General features: G+C 39.5%; 2 protein-coding genes across 5 annotated transcripts in view; one reads left to right on the forward strand and one right to left on the reverse strand.

Annotated features, from left to right (window-relative positions):
- The window catches only part of GABRA5 (gamma-aminobutyric acid type A receptor subunit alpha5), a 198,862-nt gene that overhangs the window by 96,703 nt on the left and 83,969 nt on the right, over nucleotides 1–18,190 (reverse strand). For all 4 annotated transcript variants that reach the window (XM_075852591.1, XM_075852592.1, XM_075852594.1 and 1 more), the window contains one exon: nucleotides 7,268–7,350. In XM_075852591.1, coding sequence (XP_075708706.1) covers nucleotides 7,268–7,350 — 83 coding nt within the window. The remainder of the gene's footprint in view (nucleotides 1–7,267; nucleotides 7,351–18,190) is intronic.
- Nucleotides 1–18,190, forward strand: part of GABRB3 (gamma-aminobutyric acid type A receptor subunit beta3) — a 444,982-nt gene that overhangs the window by 58,032 nt on the left and 368,760 nt on the right. The window lies entirely within an intron of this gene.

Here is an 18,190-nt window from a genome sequence, read left to right on the forward strand (position 1 = left end):
CTTTTAAAAGTGGAATTATATTCAATTTGGGTCAAGCTTTATATGAAGACCACAGAGACTCATACTTGTATCATAATTTTATTTATTATGCAAACCTACCTAGCGTGTACAGGCAATGTAAAATAACTTGTTGATTTGGTGTTATAGATGGAGCACTTTTCCTAATAGTTGTACTGTAAGGGTATGTGCACACGAGAACTGTCTTTTACATCTGAAAAGACAAACTGTTTTCAGGAGAAAACAGCTGTGTCGTTTCAGACGTAAAAGCTCCTCCTCGCATTACGCGAGGCGTCTTTGACGCCTGTAATCTTGAGCTGCTCTTCATGGACTTCAATGAAGAACGGCTCAAATTACGTTGCAAAGAAGTGTCCTGCACTTCTTTGCTGAGGCAGTCAATTTACGTGTCGTCGTTTGACAGCTGTCAAACGACGACACGTAAATTACAGGTCGTCGGCACAGTACGTCGGCAAACCCATTCAAATGAATGGGCAGATGTTTGCCGACGTATTGTAGCCGTATTTTCAGACGTAAAGCGAGGCATAATACGCCTCGTTTACGTCTGAAAATAGGTCGTGTGAACCCAGCCTTGCACACATACATGAAAAGAAGACATCTGCCTAAATTGTAACTTTTTAGTTCAAATATTGAAATAAAAACCATTCAAATATATATGTTTAACAATTGAAATCAAGATTGTTAAAATATTTGCTTTACTTTTCCAAATTTTTAATGACCATGTTATTTTTATGAATAGTCTCAGTTGGAGATGAGCAAATAGTTTTTGCTCATCATGAAAACAATGGACTAATAACTATAAGTATAATGTATTTTTTTCTTAGCTGCTATTAACTAAGGACCACAATATTTTACATGCCATTTGGTCTAGTAGTGCAGCGGACCTGTAATTATAGTATGCTGTCCTTAAATTTGGCAGTATATGTTAGTGACAGATCTGCTTTACACCATCATGAATGTGGAAACCAGGTTGATTTTTTTCTAATGGTTATACAAACATCTCTGTTCTCTGTCAGTCATAACACTGTTTATTTGTTTTTTTTTCCCCTAGAATTAAAGAGGTTTTCTGTTTTAGACAACTCCTTTCCTTTTATAAAATGTGCAAAAAAGGCTGGAATAACCTTTTCATTTCAGTTCCAAAAAAAGTTTATAAAAGTTAATCAATATATTACAGTATATGTACCTAAAAACTGTACCATTAAAAAATGTAACTCGCTCCACAAAAAATAAGCCCTTATACGGCTATGCTGTCGGAAAAATAGAAAAATTATGACTCTTGGAATACAACGCTGAAAAAGCTAAGAAGGATGCTTGGTCATTAAAGGGTTAAGTTCAAAACTCCCTTATTGGCCTGTAAAGGTTCTCCACCATACTACACTTTCACATATTTAAGTTCTCATTTCAGTTTGCAAACCCGCTTTGGTTGTACTGTTTTGCTGGCCATACAGTTCAGATAGATGTTGGCCGAACACTCCCATACACATGCACCGAGTCGAAACACCTCCATACACATTTGATGTTCGGCCGATCCTGCTGAAAATGACAGGTTCAACATACATCAAATGTGTATGGCCCCTTTTAGGTTTGCCAATGACCTATAGCTCTCATCCCTCTGATTGAATTTGAACACTGTTGTCTGCAAGACTTTTTCTATGTTGCACCCATCCTAGCACAGCTTTAAAGTGAATGTTCACTGTTGAACACCATATTAGATATTTTTAAATCTAAATAGATCCAACATTCTGTGCTGTATAATTTCTCAATATAGGTGCAGTAGCTCCATTTCTGAATCCCCTACATAGACATAGAGTTAAATTTACCTTTTACATAGGGTTACATGATCTTCTAGGGGGAGCTTAGAAGTTTATAAAGCAGGGCCCTGTTTTCTTTTGTCAGAATGATTGGTAATGTTCCTTTTTCTTTGTTAATTGTTATCCTGTATGTTTACTGAGTCTCGGAAATAAATAGGTCTGTGAGATGCAAGTCCCCAATTTATAAATAAAGCCTGTCAAATAATAATAACAATAATAATATTATTATTATTATTATTATTATTATTATTATTAATAATACATTTTTTCACTAGGTTGAGTAACTAGTAGGGCAATGTTAGGACATTTTTTCACAGCAATGAACATGTATTAAAGAACATCAGAAACATCAGGTACATTGAATAGACCGCTAACTAGTACAACCTGGATGCTAAATATATCAGTCACTACTAAAACTGGCCACTTTATATACAGTAGCACTAAAGCCTTCGACACACACAATTTTTTTTTCTCCGATATACAATTAATGTATAAAATGACTTTTCCAGAATTTTTTATAGTGCTTTTTACATGCATTTTTAGTGGTGCTTTTTACTTTGTCATTTTGTACAGGTGTTTTAAAAAAAATACCATCAGGGACTGAAAATGCTTCATACTGTGTATAGTTCCATTATGTTTCTATTTTGAGTGACTGGTAACACTGAAAGAAGGGGCAGCCAGAATTGTAGTAAACCACATTAATTCTCTAAGGTTCCAGGTACACGACCAAGCCCGTAATTACGACCCGTAATTACTGCAAAGACCAGCCCCGGACTGCCGCAGACGGCCGCCTGTATTTACGGGTCGTGCTCCCATTATAAAGTTTGGGAGCACGGTCCGTAAAATAAAAAAATAGGACATGTCCTATTTTTTTATGCAAGCTTCTACGGCACGGACAACTACTCGTAAATATACAGGAAGGTGTCCGTCGGCAATAGAAACAAATGGGCCCGTAATTACGGACCATAATTACGGCCCGTAATTATGGGCAATTTCACGGACATGTGCATGGGGCCTTAGGCGGTAGAATTTCTGACAAGGAAATATATCCTTAAACCCTTCACAACTGCCATACTGCTATATACACTACCGTTCAAAAGTTTAGGGTCACTTAGAAATTTCCTTATTTTTGCAAGAAAAGCACAGTTTTTTTCAATGAAGATAACATTAAATTAATCAGAAATACACTCTATATATTGTTAATGTGCTAAATGACTATTCTAGCTGCAAACGTCTGTTTTTTTAATGCAATATCTACATAGGGGTATAGAGGCCCATTTCCAGCAACCATCACTCCAGTGTTCTAATGGTACATTGTGTTTGCTAACTGTGTTAGAAGGCTAATGGATGATTAGAAAACACTTGAAAACCCTTGTGCAATTATGTTAGCACCGCTGTAAACAGTTTTGCTGTTTAGAGGAGCTATAAAACTGACCTTCCTTTGAGCTAGTTGAGAATCTGGAGCATTACATTTGTGGGTTCGATTAAACTCTCAAAATGGCTAGAAAAAGAGAGCTTTCATGTGAAACTCGACAGTCTATTCTTTTTCTTAGAAATGAAGGCTATTCCATGCGAGAAATTGCCAAGAAACTGAAGATTTCCTACAACGGTGTGTACTGCTCCCTTCAGAGGACAGCACAAACAGGCTCTAACCAGAGTACAAAGAGAATTGGGAGGCCCCGCTGCACAACTGAGCAACAAGACAAGTACATTAGAGTCTCTAGTTTGAGAAATAGACGCCTCACAGGTCCTCAACTGGCAGCTTCATTAAATAGTACCCGCAAAACGCCAGTATCAACGTCTACAGTGAAGAGGCGACTCCGGGATGCTGGCCTTCAGGGCAGAGTGGCAAAGAAAAAGCCTGGCTAATAAAAGGAAAAGATTAATATGGGCAAAAGCACACAGACATTGGACAGAGGAAGATTGGAAAAAAGTGTTATGGACAGACGAATCGAAGTTTGAGGTGTTTGGATCACACAGAAGAACATTTGTGAGATGCAGAACAACTAAAAAGATGCTGGAAGAGTGCTTGATGCCATCTGTCAAGCATGGTGGAGGTAATATGATGGTCTGAGGTTGCTTTGGTGCTGGTAAAGTGGGAGATTTGTACAAGGTAGAAGGGATTTTGAATAAAGAAGGCTATCACTCCATTTTGCAACGCCATGCCATACTCTGTGGACAGCGCTTGATCGGAGCCAATTTCATCCTACAACAGGACAATAACTCAAAGCACACCTCCAAATTATGCAAGAACTATTTAGGGAAGAAGCAGGCAGCTGGTATTCTATCTGTAATGGAGTGGCCAGCGCAGTCACCAGATCTCAACCCCATAGAGCTGTTGTGGGAGCAGCTTGACCGTATAGTACGAAAGAAGTGCCCATCAAGCCAATCCAACTTGTGGGAGGGGCTTCTGGAAGCATGGGGTGAAATTTCTCCCGATTACCTCAGCAAATTAACAGCTAGAATGCCAAAGGTCTGCAATGCTGTAATTGCTGCAAATGGAGCATTCTTTGACGAAAGCAAAGTTTGAAGGAGAAAATTATTATTTAAAATAAAATCATTATTTGTAACCTTGTCAATGTCTTGACTATATTTTCTAGTCATTTTGCAACTCATTTGATAAATATAAGTGTGAGTTTTCATGGAAAATACAAAATTGTCTGGGTGACCCCAAACTTTTGAACGGTAGTGTACGTTCTAACTGCCGATGCCGCGTGCAGTTGTCACGTATATAGACGTTGACATCCTGGAACGGGGTTTAATTAGTGCAGTCCTGCTTTAGTGTGAGGAATGCTGCACTCTCATGTCCGCCGGGGCTTGAGAGCCCCGAAATACACCCCCCACTGTAGATAGCGCCACACACAACCGCCTGTAGTTAGCTCAAAACCCTCTGTAGATAGAAACACCTAAGCTCCCTCTAGGAGCGAAATCCCCGGCCATCGCTCTGGCTGAGGATTCCCCTCCTAGAGGGAGCCCCCACCATCTCTCCATCCCCGCTGTAGATAGTGCTAAATCCAATGCAGATAGCAACCCCCCCACTGTAGATACCATTGCACCCCCCACTGTAGATAGCACCACCTGAACTCCCTCTAGGAGTATAATCCCCAGTGTCAGATCGCACTGGCCGGGTATTAAGCTTCTAGAGAGAGCCCCTGATGTCACTGTCCATTTGGACAGCCACATTAGGGGCTCTCACTAGGAGCGGAATCCCCGGCCGACACTCTGGCCGGGGATTCTGCTACTGGAGAAGCCCCTGGTGTCACTATTTATATATGGACAATGACGTCATGGGCTACTCCTGGAGTGGAATCCCCGCTCTGGCAGCGGATTCGGCTTTTAGAATTAATCCCTGACGTCACTGTCCGTATATGGACAGAGACATCAGGGCTCCCTGTAGGAGCGGAATCCCTGTCCACAGGGATTCCACCCCTACAGGGAGCTACAGTGGTGCTATTTACAGGAAGGGGGTGCCATTTACAGGAGAGCGCTATCTGCAGGGGGATGTTGCTAAATACAGGGTGGATGTTGCTATCTACAGAGGGAGTGGTGATAGATTCAGGGGGTGGCACTATTTGCAGGGTGTGGCACTATCTACAGGGGGTGTGGTGCTATCAACAGGGGATGCTATATACAGGGGGTGTGGCACTATCTACATGGGCACTGTGGCATTATATGGGCACTACCTACAGGTGGACACTGTGGCGCTATCTACACATGTGTGGCACTATGTGGGCACTATCTACAGTGGGAACTGTGGCACTATTTGGGCACTGTGGCACTATTTACAGTGGGCACTATGTGGGCACTGGCACTATGTGGGCAATGTGGCTCTATCTACAGTGGTATTGCGTCACTACTACATGGGCACTGTGGTGTTTTCAGGGGGTTCTGACAAATAAATCCTAACGATTAAAATTCATCCATTCTTTTAACGTCCATGAAAAAAAGATGGCAAATGGTGGTTAAAAACGGTCAGACAGCCAGGAAATGGATTCATATTTTGAGACACATCGATGTCACAGGCATGAAAAACTGACAGTTTAAATTACAAAAAGTGCTTTTTTTCAAAAAATTTTTGTCATTTGGCTGCTCATAATAAAAATTAAAAACACATATTTAATTAAACAAATCTAGAAAATGAAAGTCGCATAAGTCTTGTAAAAAACAAAGTAAAAATAGTTGTGATATTCAAAGCGGTTGCAAAGATATTATCGTTTAAAGAACTGCATTTCAGAAATGGAACATTTCACCTGGACACAGGGGCATCAATGACCCTTGGTCATGAGAGGGTTAAGGTACTGTTCAGGATTTTAAAAAAGTTTTTGCTTTTCTTCCAGAAACAGTGTCACATCTGTCTTTGGGTTGTGTCTGATATTGCAGTTCAGCCCCATTCACTTGAATAAGCTGTTGCACCAGACACAGCATAGAAGTGGCACTGTTTTTTTTTGGGGGGGAAAGCACATAATTTTTACTGATCCTGGACATCCCCTTTAATTAACTCTCTTTTTTACACATTTCAACATTCTATACCATATTACTGCCAATAATAAGCATATATCTTGAAATACACATTTCTTTATCCTTGAATAGTGAAGGTCTGTAGCCTCTTCAAGGTTGCCATTATAGTGAAGTTAAAGGTAAGAAAAGGGCAAAAAACGTGTCTGGAATGATTATATGGGGGAATGTATAATGGCACGAAGAACAAGGAGGAAGAGGGGAGATGATAAAACAAAAATAATTCAAGAAAATCTGTGACTCGAGAGTAAAAGACTGGGATCTGTAAGATCTGAGGCTACATCCCCACTGAAAAACATCCTCTATCATATACAGTTAGCAATTTTCTTTTCCTTAAAGAGGCTCTGTCACCAGATTTTGCAACCCCTATCTGCTATTGCAGCAGATAGGCGCTGCAATGTAGATTACAGTAACGTTTTTATTTAAAAAAAACGAGCATTTTTGGCCAAGTTATGACCATTTTTGTAGTTATGCAAATGAGGCTTGCAAAAGTCCAAGTGGGTGTGTTTAAAAGTAAAAGTCCAAGTGGGCGTGTATTATGTGCGTACATCGGGGCGTTTTTAATACTTTTACTAGCTGGGCGCTCTGAAGAGAAGTATCATCCACTTCTCTTCAGAACGCCCAGCTTCTGACAGTGCAGATCTGTGACGTCACTCACAGGTCCTGCATCGTGTCGGCCACATCGGCACCAGAGGCTACAGTTGATTCTGCAGCAGCATCAGCGTTTGCAGGTAAGATCGACTTTCATATGTGTGTATATAAAATATAAAAACAGAAAATAAATACATATATTTTTTAACAAATGTAATGGATTGTCACTATAGAAATCCTTCTCTTGTCAATCTAAACCACAATATGAGGAACACAACCAAGCAAAGTTTTAGGAAAAAACGAAGAATTAGGTAACACATGTAAATATAACTTACAGCTTCCAAATTTTAGAGGGCATGCGTGAGCATCCATAGGAAAGTCTTCTAGCTGCATGGGGCATTCTGCTGATATTGTCAATCTGTCCAAATCATTGGGGATAAAAGAAAAAAACAAATTACACAAAATTCTGCCAGTGGGCATCCAATCATTATACATTTGCTTACACATGACAGTTGTGGCACTGGTATATGAAACCTGAAGACTAGCTAAACTGTGCAACAGTGAATTATCATGCCTCAAAATATTTTAGGTTTTTATATAGATTGAAAAAAGCAGATGTGGCAGATTTTACCTGTTAAGTCCCAGTGTTGTCAAATTGCATTAACATGAGATACTCCAATCTGTCTATCTCTTCGTGTAAAGTACAACCTTTCTTCCCATGGCACAATTCCTCAGGGGGCAGCTCTCTTATCTTGAACCAAACGTCTCACTGCTAGCATATTTATATGCTAAGCAATGAAATGCATTTATCCTGAATCTCCTTTAAAACAGAAGGGACCAGCAATCTTTTAACAGGAGCACCAAAGTCAAAATAGTAAAGGCCTAATAAATTTATATTGTGTACTTCAATTTGTATTGTACTAATGGGAAATTGCTGCAATCAAATGGCAATCAAAGTTTCTATAGAAACGTTTCCCACAATTTAAAGATATTTATATTTTAATTAAATATTATATAAATTCTTCAAACTTATTTTAAGACATTCCTGACAAATAGAACACAGAGGTTATTCTATGATATGTGTCCTTTGCAAAATGTAAAACTTATGACAAGTTTTTAAGAACAAATTTGGAAACATTTTTGAACAAATATTGGGTAATACATGGAATATGCATCGTATTGTATGCTCAAAACACAATATAAAACATAATACAAATAAATTTATGTTGCACTGAATGTAGATTTATTCTGCAAATGGAAAAATAAAACTAACCTTTCAATGAATGTTACCTAAAAAAACTTTCCTAAAAAAAACCCAAATGAATAAAGACTCAAAAGGGCCAGCAAGAGAAGTCCCAATCTAAAGCAGAAAGTAAAGGGGTAGGAGTATGTCCTTCAGAACATTATGTGGGCTCCTTGATATTTATAGCTCAAGATAGAACTCTCCCTTAAGTCTCACTAACAATCCACCAGTACTTGTGGGCTATTAAATTTATTAATGCAGTCACTTACATGCAATCTAAGCAATAGTAAGGAGTTACTTTACGGTGGCAGCAGGCCCCCTATCTACTGGGCCTCTCCACAGGTTGCACATAATATACGCCCAACACTAATGCCCTTGCTAAATATGTGAAATGGACACAAACTTTCCATACAACTTATGTTAATCTAATATTATACCTGATATACAGTTAGGTCCAGAATTATTTGGACAGTGACTCAATCTTCATGATTTGCCACCACATTGGATTTGAAATGAAACAACTGAGATGGAATTGAAGTGTAGACTTTCAGGTTTAAGTCAAGGGGTTGAGCAAAGATATCCTGTGAAACGTTTAGGAATTGAAACCATTTTTCTACACAGCCTCCTCATTTCAGGGGCTCAAAAGTAATTGTACAAATTAACATTACCATAAATAAAATGTTTTTTTTTTTTTAATACTTTGTAGAGAATCCTTTGCAGGCAATGACTGCCTGAAGTCTGGAACCCATTGGCATCACCAAACGCTGGGTTTCCTCCTTTGTGATGCTTTGCCAGGCTTTTACTGCAGATGTCTTCAGTTGTTGCTTGTGGGTTTGTGGGTCTTTCTGCCTTAAGTTTTGTCTTAAGAAAGTGAAATGCATGCTCGATCGGGTTGAGATCTGGTGATTGACTTGGACATTGCAGAATATTGCACTTCTTTGCCTTAAAAAACTCCTGGGTTGCTTTCCCAGTATGTTTTGGGTCACTGCCCATCTGTACTGTGAAGCGACGTCCAATCAACCTTGCTGCATCTGGTTGAATCTGAGCAGAAAGTATATCCCTGAACACTTTGGTCCTCAGTCACGTCATTAATAAACACTAGTGACCCAGTGCCTTTGGCAGCCACATGCCCATGCCATCAGACTGCCTCCACCATGTTTTACAGAGGATGTGGTGTGCTTTGGATCATGAGCCGTTCCAAGCCTTCTCCATACTTTCTTCCTCCCATCATTCTGGTACAGGTTGATCTTAGTTTCATCTGTCCAAAGACTGCTGTTCCAGAACTGGGCTGGCATCTATAGATGTTATATGGCAAAGTCTAATCTGGCTTTTCTATTTTTGAGCCTAATTAATCGTTTGCACCTTGTGGGGAACCCCCTGTATTTGCTTTCATGAAGTCTTCTCTTTATGGTAGACTTAGATACTGATACACCTACTTCCAGTAGAGTGTTCTTTACTTGAGTAGATGTTGTGAAGGGGTTAATCTTCACCATGGAAAGGATTCTGCGATCATCCATCACTGTTGTCTTCCGTGGACGTCCAGGCCTTTTGATGTTCACGAGATCATCAGTGCGCTCATTTTTTTTTCAAGAATGTACCAAACTGTTGATTTGGCCACTCCTAACATTTGTGCTATCTCTCTGATGGATTTTGTAACGACGCAGGTAGGGAAACGAACAAGTGAGCCCTAATCTACCCGCCACTCTGTCCCTGCCTACTTGCAATGACCCGCCCTAGGCGACGGGGTACAACTTGGCGGCGGTCCCTACGCTCAGTAAGTGCACGAGACAAACATACAAGGGAATACAAAGCAAAGGGAAAGGGGCAGTTGCCCACGGCAACACCGTGAGCAACAGAGTGGTGAAAGAGCCAAGTCAAACCAGAAGAGCACGAGGTACCAAACGCAGAGCAGAAGAGTAGTCAGCAAGCCAGGGTCAGTATGGAGCAGGATTAAATAGTTAGGAGCTGTAGCTGGGCCAGGAAACCACACGGAAAGAATCACAAGCAAGGAGGAACAGGAAAGGCAGGTATAAATAGACAGAGGTCGGGAGCTAGCTCCGTATGGCCAGGCTGCGATAGGCTCTCCCACTCCTAAGCCTGCCATCCTAAGTGGTGGAAGATGGAGTCAGTCTCAGAGACGTAGATTCAGGTGTAGACTGATTACCTATGGGAGTTAACGCCGAAGCTGTGCCTGGCAGATCCTTTACAGATTTCTTTTTTTTTTTTTCAGCCTAACGATGGTCTGTTTCACTTGCATTGAGAGCTCCTTTGACCTCATGTTGTGGGTTCACAGCAATAGCTTCCAAATGCAAATGCCACACCTGGAATTAACTCCAGACCTTTTACCTGCTTAACTGATGATAGATTAATGAGAGAATAGCCCGTGCAGCCCATTAAATAGCTTTTGAGATAATTGTGCAATTACCTTTGGTCCCTTGAGAAAGAGGCAGCTACATATTAAAGAGCTGTAATCCCTACACCGTTCCTCAAATTAGGATGTGAATACCCTCAAATTACAGTTGAGAGTCTGCACTTTAAGGTCATATTGATTATATAACTGTACATTCAATATGTTTTGGTAAACAGCAAAATGCAAGCTTTAACTCCTAACCGTCGCAGTCATTTTTGAATTTTTTTCATTTCTGTTTTTTCCTCCCTGCTTTCGAAAAAGCCATACATTTTTTACTTTCCCATCAACATAGAAATCTCTCCTTTAGGGCAAATGCAATGGGGTTATCTAAAAGCCAAAAGTCAAAAGCCCATCAAAATGTACAGAAAATAAGATCACAAATAATATCTTGCAAATAGTATTCATCTATACAACTGCTGTCACCAAGGCGTTAGGTCAGGGACCAAGTACATTATGAAGATGCATTGATTATAGTACTCAGATAACTGGACATTATGTAATAAAGGGTTGACAACCTCTTTAATGTGAGTGCTCACTCAAGTACACATATAACTCAATGGTTAGTATTTTATCAGAATGTTCATTGGAAGCAAAGTCTGCTATTATATCTCATACATAATGCATGTAAACAATGTCCCAAGGTGCTTATTTTTCCAAACATATTTACAATTCTGCTTGCATAACTTGTCTATAATAGACTAATATCAACAAAAATATTAATTATCTTACTTCAAAACAAATAAAACTGGCTATAAATAAATAAGTGCCGTTTGATTGCAGAAGTCAGATTCAATACACTGTGTTTTTGTTCTTTAATCTCCTCTGCTGTCTTTCCTTGTAAACATTAAGCTACAATATTTCATACCTTTGTTTATTTCCACAATACAGTATGTCTGGGGAAGAATACCAAGCAGTATTTTTTTTTTTTCATGTTAATGTTACTGTTCGGAGAGGCATGTATCAGGCAGCAAGAGACCAAAGAGAATTAAAAATACTAAATTGAAGCCGAGGCGTGTTATCCTTTAGGCAGTCTATGGCTTCCCAGGGGATATCCATTTACCATTCTTAATGTAATGTACTTTCCCTTCAGTGGCATGAAACTAAATGGGTCTCCTGGTTGCTTGCTTGCTACTGATTTGATTCTGTGATGTTAGATTCAAACATTTGCCTTATAGGAAAGTGATTGCTTGAGAATTAGTTGATATACATTAGTGCATAAACAGCATGAAATGGCCTTATGCTAATTTTTGGTGTTATGTGAAATGGTGATCTTAAGAGTTTTCAGCACTTTCTATTTTATGCCATGACAGACGTTATGGAAGTAATCCATTAAATATTAAATCTACAATGTGACATGCTATGGAATCTTAAATATTGTATTATAATATTGCAGATTATTATTATTTACTGGCGCTCATTATTGGCTGGAATAAAAAAAAAATGTATGAAGATCTACATTATATTTAAACTCAAATTTTGGAGGTGCAATTTAAATATACTTCCTAATTTACATAGCATTTTTATAGCAATTGTAATTCTATGTGCACTAGTTAGTCAATCTGGCCATACTGTATATGTAAAGATTATTATTAAACATATTGACAATTATCACAATAATTAGGTCCAAGGTACCAAAAATTATTGTTTCTGATTGATAGAACTCATGTGATTTGACACAATATGAACGCTATAGGAACAATTCATGGGGAGTAAATATAAGTGTATTCCTCTTTCCTGACGTATGTTCCAATGCAATATTATTTTTGTCTATCTTTAGTTAGGCCCCCTGCACACGGCTCTAGCTGTGTATGGTCCGTGATTATGGCACGGGCGGCCGCGGACTGTCACCCGCAGTTGAGGGCCATGCTCACATTAAAAAGTATAGGAGCACGGTCCGAAAATGAAAAAAATAGGACATGTCCTATATTTTGCAGGTAATTTCTACGGCCCGGACACTCACTGGTAAATAATCGAGAAGGTGTCAGTGGCGCATAGAAATGAATGGATCAGTGTTTTAATCCGCAATTATCGATCCGTAATTGCGGATAAAAAAGATGATTGTGTGCATGAAGCCTTAGTTAGTAGTCTTTAGTTAGTTAGTTAGTTAGTTAGTTAGTTAGTAAGTAGTATGGATGAGAAAAAAAATATGTACAAGTTTAGCTATGCAAAAAGGACAGGCTGATCAAAGCAAAAAACAAACATATAAAAAAAGAATTAGGGGGAGTTCACACTGAGTTTTTTTACGCGGAAACCGCGGCGGGAAATGCGCCAAAAAATGGCCGAAAATGCCTCCCATGGATTTCAATGGGAGGCGTTTTTTTCCCACGAGCGGAAACACCGTTTCGCGGGAAAGAAGGGACATGCCCTATCTTCGGGCGTTTACGCCTCTGACCTTCCATTAACATCAATGGGAGGCCGAGAAAGCGTACTTTGCGGCATTTTTTGCCTGCGGCACTCAATGGCCGCGGGCGAAAAACGCAGCGAAAATCCACGTGCAGGCAGAGCAAAATCTGCCTCAAAATTCCAAACGGAATTTTAAGGCAGATTTTCCTCCTGCAAAAAACCCCATGTGAACCCAGCCTTATTATAGTGAACCATGGTACAATTTACCCTAAGCCTGGGTTCACACGACCTATTTTCAGACGTAAACGAGGCGTATTATGCCTCGTTTTAGGTCTGAAAATAGGGCTACAATACGTCTGCAAACATCTGCCCAATTATTTGAATGGGTTTGCCGATGTACTGTGCAGACAACCTGTCATTTACGCGTCGTCGTTTGACAGCTGTCAAACGACAACGCGTAAAAATACAGCCTCGTCAAAAGAAGTGCAGGACACTTCTTTCAGACGTAATTTGAGCCGTTCTTCACACGCAGTGTTTTCAGGCATATTTTGGGGCGTTTACGTCTCGAAAAACACCTGAAAGAACGGAAGCTGAATGCCTACAAACATCTGCCCATTGAAATCAATTGGAAAAACAGTATTTAGTTCATACGGGGCGTCTTTTTACGCCTCTGTTTTAAAAAACAGTGTGTAAAAAGACACTCCGTAAAAAGAAGTAGCATGTCACTTCTTGAGGCGTTTTTTGGAGCTGATTTTCCATTGAAGGGTATGTGCACACGATAGCAGGCATTTACGTCTGAAAAGACAGACTGTTTTCAGGAGAAAAGAGCTGCCTCGTTTCAGACGTAAATGCTCCTCCTCGCATTTTGCGAGGCTTCTCTGACAGCCGTAAATTTTGAGCTGTGCTTCATTGAGTTCAATGAAGAACGGCTCAAATTACGTCTGAAATAAGTCTCCTGCACTTTTTTTGCCGAGGCTGTATTTTTACGCGTCGTCGTTTGACAGCTGTCAAACGACGACGCGTAAATGACAGGTCGTCGGCACAGTACGTCGGCAAACCCATTCAGATGAATGGGCAGATGTTTGCCGACGTATTGTAGCCTTATTTTCAGACGTAAAACGAGGCATAATACGCCTCTTTTACGTCTAAAAATAGGTCGTGTGAACCCAGCCGAACACTATGAAAAACGCCCCAAAATACACCTTAAAAGAAGCCTCAAAAGAAGCTTCAAAAGAAGCTCCAAATTAAAAGAAGCTTCATTTTCAGCTTCAAAAACGCCTGAAAACCAGAGGCTGTTTTCTCTGAAACCAGCACCGTATTTTCAGCCGTTTTTGAGTTTGTGTGTGCACATACCCTAAGGGGTGTTCCAACTAGATTAATGTTTAAAGAAGAATTTTGTTTGACAGGGTCTGTAATAAATGTTTGTTCATACTGGGACCTTAAATATTCCTAAAAATATGGGTCCCACTCCTCTGCTTGTAAAGGGAGGTGCCTGCAGTAGTGCAGTTATCCCCCATTAAAGTGAAATGTAGAGATCTCCCATAAATTATAATGGAGAGTGACTGCACTCCTTGCACACAGGAAAAGCAGGACATGTGTATTTGCGACCCTCAGGTGAAGTTAACGACTGAAATTGAGGCCAAAATAATGTGGTCGGTTGAGCAAGACTAATCTATATGTTTATATTATTTTGTTTCATGGAAGTATCAAATGAAACGATACATTGTTTCGGCTAGTACCAGGACTAGACAGCACTCTTACAGCAAAGAAGTATTTTCACAAAGCCATAACGTTTTTATTTCTTTGTCGACATAGCCATACGAGGGCTTTTTTTTTGCGGGACAAGTTGTAGTTTTTAATAGCACCATTTATTGTACTGCATAATGTGCTGGGAAGCTGAAAAAAAAATATTTGTGGGGTGAAATTTTCAAACAAATAGCGATTATGCCATTTTTGAGGGGTTTTGTTTTTACGGGTCCATCAAACGATAAAAACTACATATTCACCTTATTGTACGGGTTGATATGATTGCGGTGATACCAAATTTATATGTTTTGTTGTATGTTTTACCACTTTTAAAAAAATGAAACAATTTGCTAAAACAAAAAATGTTTTGTGTCGCCATATTCTCTGAGCCATAACTTTTTTATTTTTTCATCAATTTAGAGATGTGAGGGCTTAAATTTTGTGGGGTGAGCTGTAGTTTTCACCGATACCATTTTGGGTACATATGACTTTTTGATCACTTTTTATTCCATTTTTTTGGAGAGCTAAGATGACTAAAACACAGCAATTTGCATGTTTTATATATTATTATTTTCTTATGCCGTTCACCGAGTGGGTTAAATAATGCTATATTGTGATAGTTTGGACTTTTATGGATGCGGCGATACTAGTTATGTTAACTTTTATTTTTTTAACATTGCTTTAGGGGAAAAATGGGAAAAGGGTTGTTTTTTTTAACTTTCAATACTTATTTTTTTTGGAACATCAAAAAAAACTTTATTTAACTGTTTTTTACTTTTTTTATTTGTCCCCCTAGGGGACCTGAACCAGCGATCATTGGATCGCTTGCATTACATACTGCAATACTAATGTATTGCAGTATATCGTGATTCTGACAGTCTCCTTTTAAGCCCTGCCAGAGTACAAAGATGGCAAACCTGGGGGACTTCATTAAGCCCCCAGGCTGCCATGACAACCACTTTTACTGGCCGATCGCATCTTGGGGCGCGATGGCGTGTTTGAGGGGGCGCCCCCCTGATTCTAACATTTTTAATTCTGCGATCAATTGCGGCAAACGTGTTTAAGGTGTTAAACGGGTGGAATCAAAGTGATCTTTGATTCTGCCCATTGCAGTGGGGTGTCGGCTGTATAACACAGCCGTCACCCGCTGAGTATGGAGCAAGCTCAGCCCATGAGCCCGCTCCATACTTCCCCTTAACGGCTGTCACGTACTAGTATGTGACATGTCGCTAAGGGGTTAAATATTTGCAGAAATTAAACAGCTCTTTTCAAAACTTCATCAATTTACCTCTGTACTAACTGAGATTCCCCATGGCACTTATCAATTTTGTTGCCTTTGTTTACACTTTCTTCCAACTCCAGAACATAATTTTGTAAACCAATGTTGGGAATTGAACTGTATTATCTAGACAGCAGCAAGATTATGCCCTTGTCTCTTGAGTTTATGCCTCCGTAAAATACATAAGAATTTCCTGCTGGCCTTAGAAGCAGCAGATTGGAATTGAATAATGGTATTTAGTCCATGATTTATACGCACACCCAGATCCTTCTCTGGTAGCAATTTACTAGAAGTTTGCGATTGTGATAAGGGACAATTATAGCCATAAGTCATTGGCAAATCAAAGAGAAAGGGTTTGGTGGTAAATAGATAAGAAGAGAGCTGTAGAAAGTTTTAGAAATTTCAAAAGTTTGGCTCTGACAACCAGAGAATTGAATTGTATGTTTCACAAAATAGTTGATTAGAGTATATGCCTTCCTTGAAACATTACACTAACTGCTGCATTCAGAATAAACTTTAAATTCACTTTGGTTAGTGAAAGATAAATTTATAAGAGTCATGTTATAGCTTCAGTCTGAAAAAAATTGAAATATGATGAATAGCCAAGAGTATACCAAAAATACTAACATTTAGATGCAAAACAAAGACAGGGACAAGTAATAGTTTCAATACATCAATATTTGTTAAAAAATTTAATCAAATGGCCAGGTAGTAGGGTGGGATGAAAACAAAAATGTACAGACCCCAATTTCAAAATATCTTTAATCCCCACTAACAGCACGGGCACGATGTACAGTGCCATTAATAATGTATAGAGTGGCAAGGTAAATCGCGATTATGGCATCTACAGTAAGTGGTAAGACAAAGGTGGGGGGCGACGATCTGTCACCCTTTTGACACCTAATAAACATACACCTTGGATGAGTTGGTTAAGATAGCAGTTGGCTATCTCATGTGTCTGGTCAATTGTAGTCCTTTTTGTTTTTTACCAACGTGTTTATTTCAAACATTTTAATTATTTACAAGTTGCGAACATCCATGACATAACAGAAAAGCAATGGGGGAGAAGGTAAAGGTGGGGAATGGAAGGAGGGGGGAAATGTAAAACAATGTCAAAAGCAATCTTCCATTGTCATAATAGCTGCAGTGAAGAAGATATCATAATCCACCAGTGTAAAACCGCCATGGACGAGACTGTAATAGATGTAACACCTATAGTAATTCTGGAACAAGTTATTAGTGTGAAGTATCCAATGGGGAGCCCCATTTGAGGTAGTTCATAGTGAAGGAAATATTCAAAAGGGGATGGTCCTTTATGAAGGAAGGAGTGCATGCTTGCCTTGTAGTAGTGCAGCCATGTGGTGATGATTCAGCTGGTGTTGGATATTCGAGTCTGTCTGGGATTACATGAAGAGGCAGAAGGATTTGAGGGAGCCTATATACACACAAGATCTGCAGTTAGTTCTCCAAGATGTTTGTAAAAACCGCCCGGCCGAGTTCCTTCAAAAACTGTGTGGAAGTGTACCTAGAAGAATTGATGCTGTTTTGAAGACAAAGGGTGGTCACATCAAATATTGATTTGATTTAGATTACTCTTCTGTTCATTCACTTTGCATTTTGTTAATCGATAAAAAAAATCCTACTAACACTCCTACTTTTTAAAGTTTTCTTACTTAGCTGCATTTCTCCACAACTGCCTAAAACTTTTGCATATACAGTATATACCAGTTCTGCTTAGTAAATATTCAAGTATAGGGAAGATAGATTTATCACAGTACAACAATTTACCTCGTCCACCTCCTCAGCTTTCTTTTTATTTGCATTCCTTCTTGTCCCCTTCTCATTGCCTTTTCTCTCAGACACTTTTCTATATGTGACTTTTTTCTTTTTCAATTTCTTTATTGTGCTCTCAGGGTGCAATACAGATTTTGCGAACAGCCTTGCGCTTCACAATGGTTAATGACAAAAAGCAGCCATATCTTTAGGTTTGTGAGTGATAAGCAGTGCTGCTAATACACAGTCGAGTCACATTATTATGACCACCAGCTAATATGCAGAGTAACCACCTTGTGCAACACGGACAGCAGCTAGACTGGCTGGAGTGACTCAATAAGGTGCTGGTAGGTTGTCTCAGGTATCTGGAGCCATGCTGACTGCAGTGCATCCCACATTTGCTGGAGGGTGCATGGGGGAGGATCCATAGAGCGAACAAAAGGATCGAGGTGGTCCTACAGATG

The sequence above is a fragment of the Rhinoderma darwinii genome, chromosome 2, assembly GCF_050947455.1.
Source record: "Rhinoderma darwinii isolate aRhiDar2 chromosome 2, aRhiDar2.hap1, whole genome shotgun sequence".
NCBI classification, from domain to species: domain Eukaryota; kingdom Metazoa; phylum Chordata; class Amphibia; order Anura; family Rhinodermatidae; genus Rhinoderma; species Rhinoderma darwinii.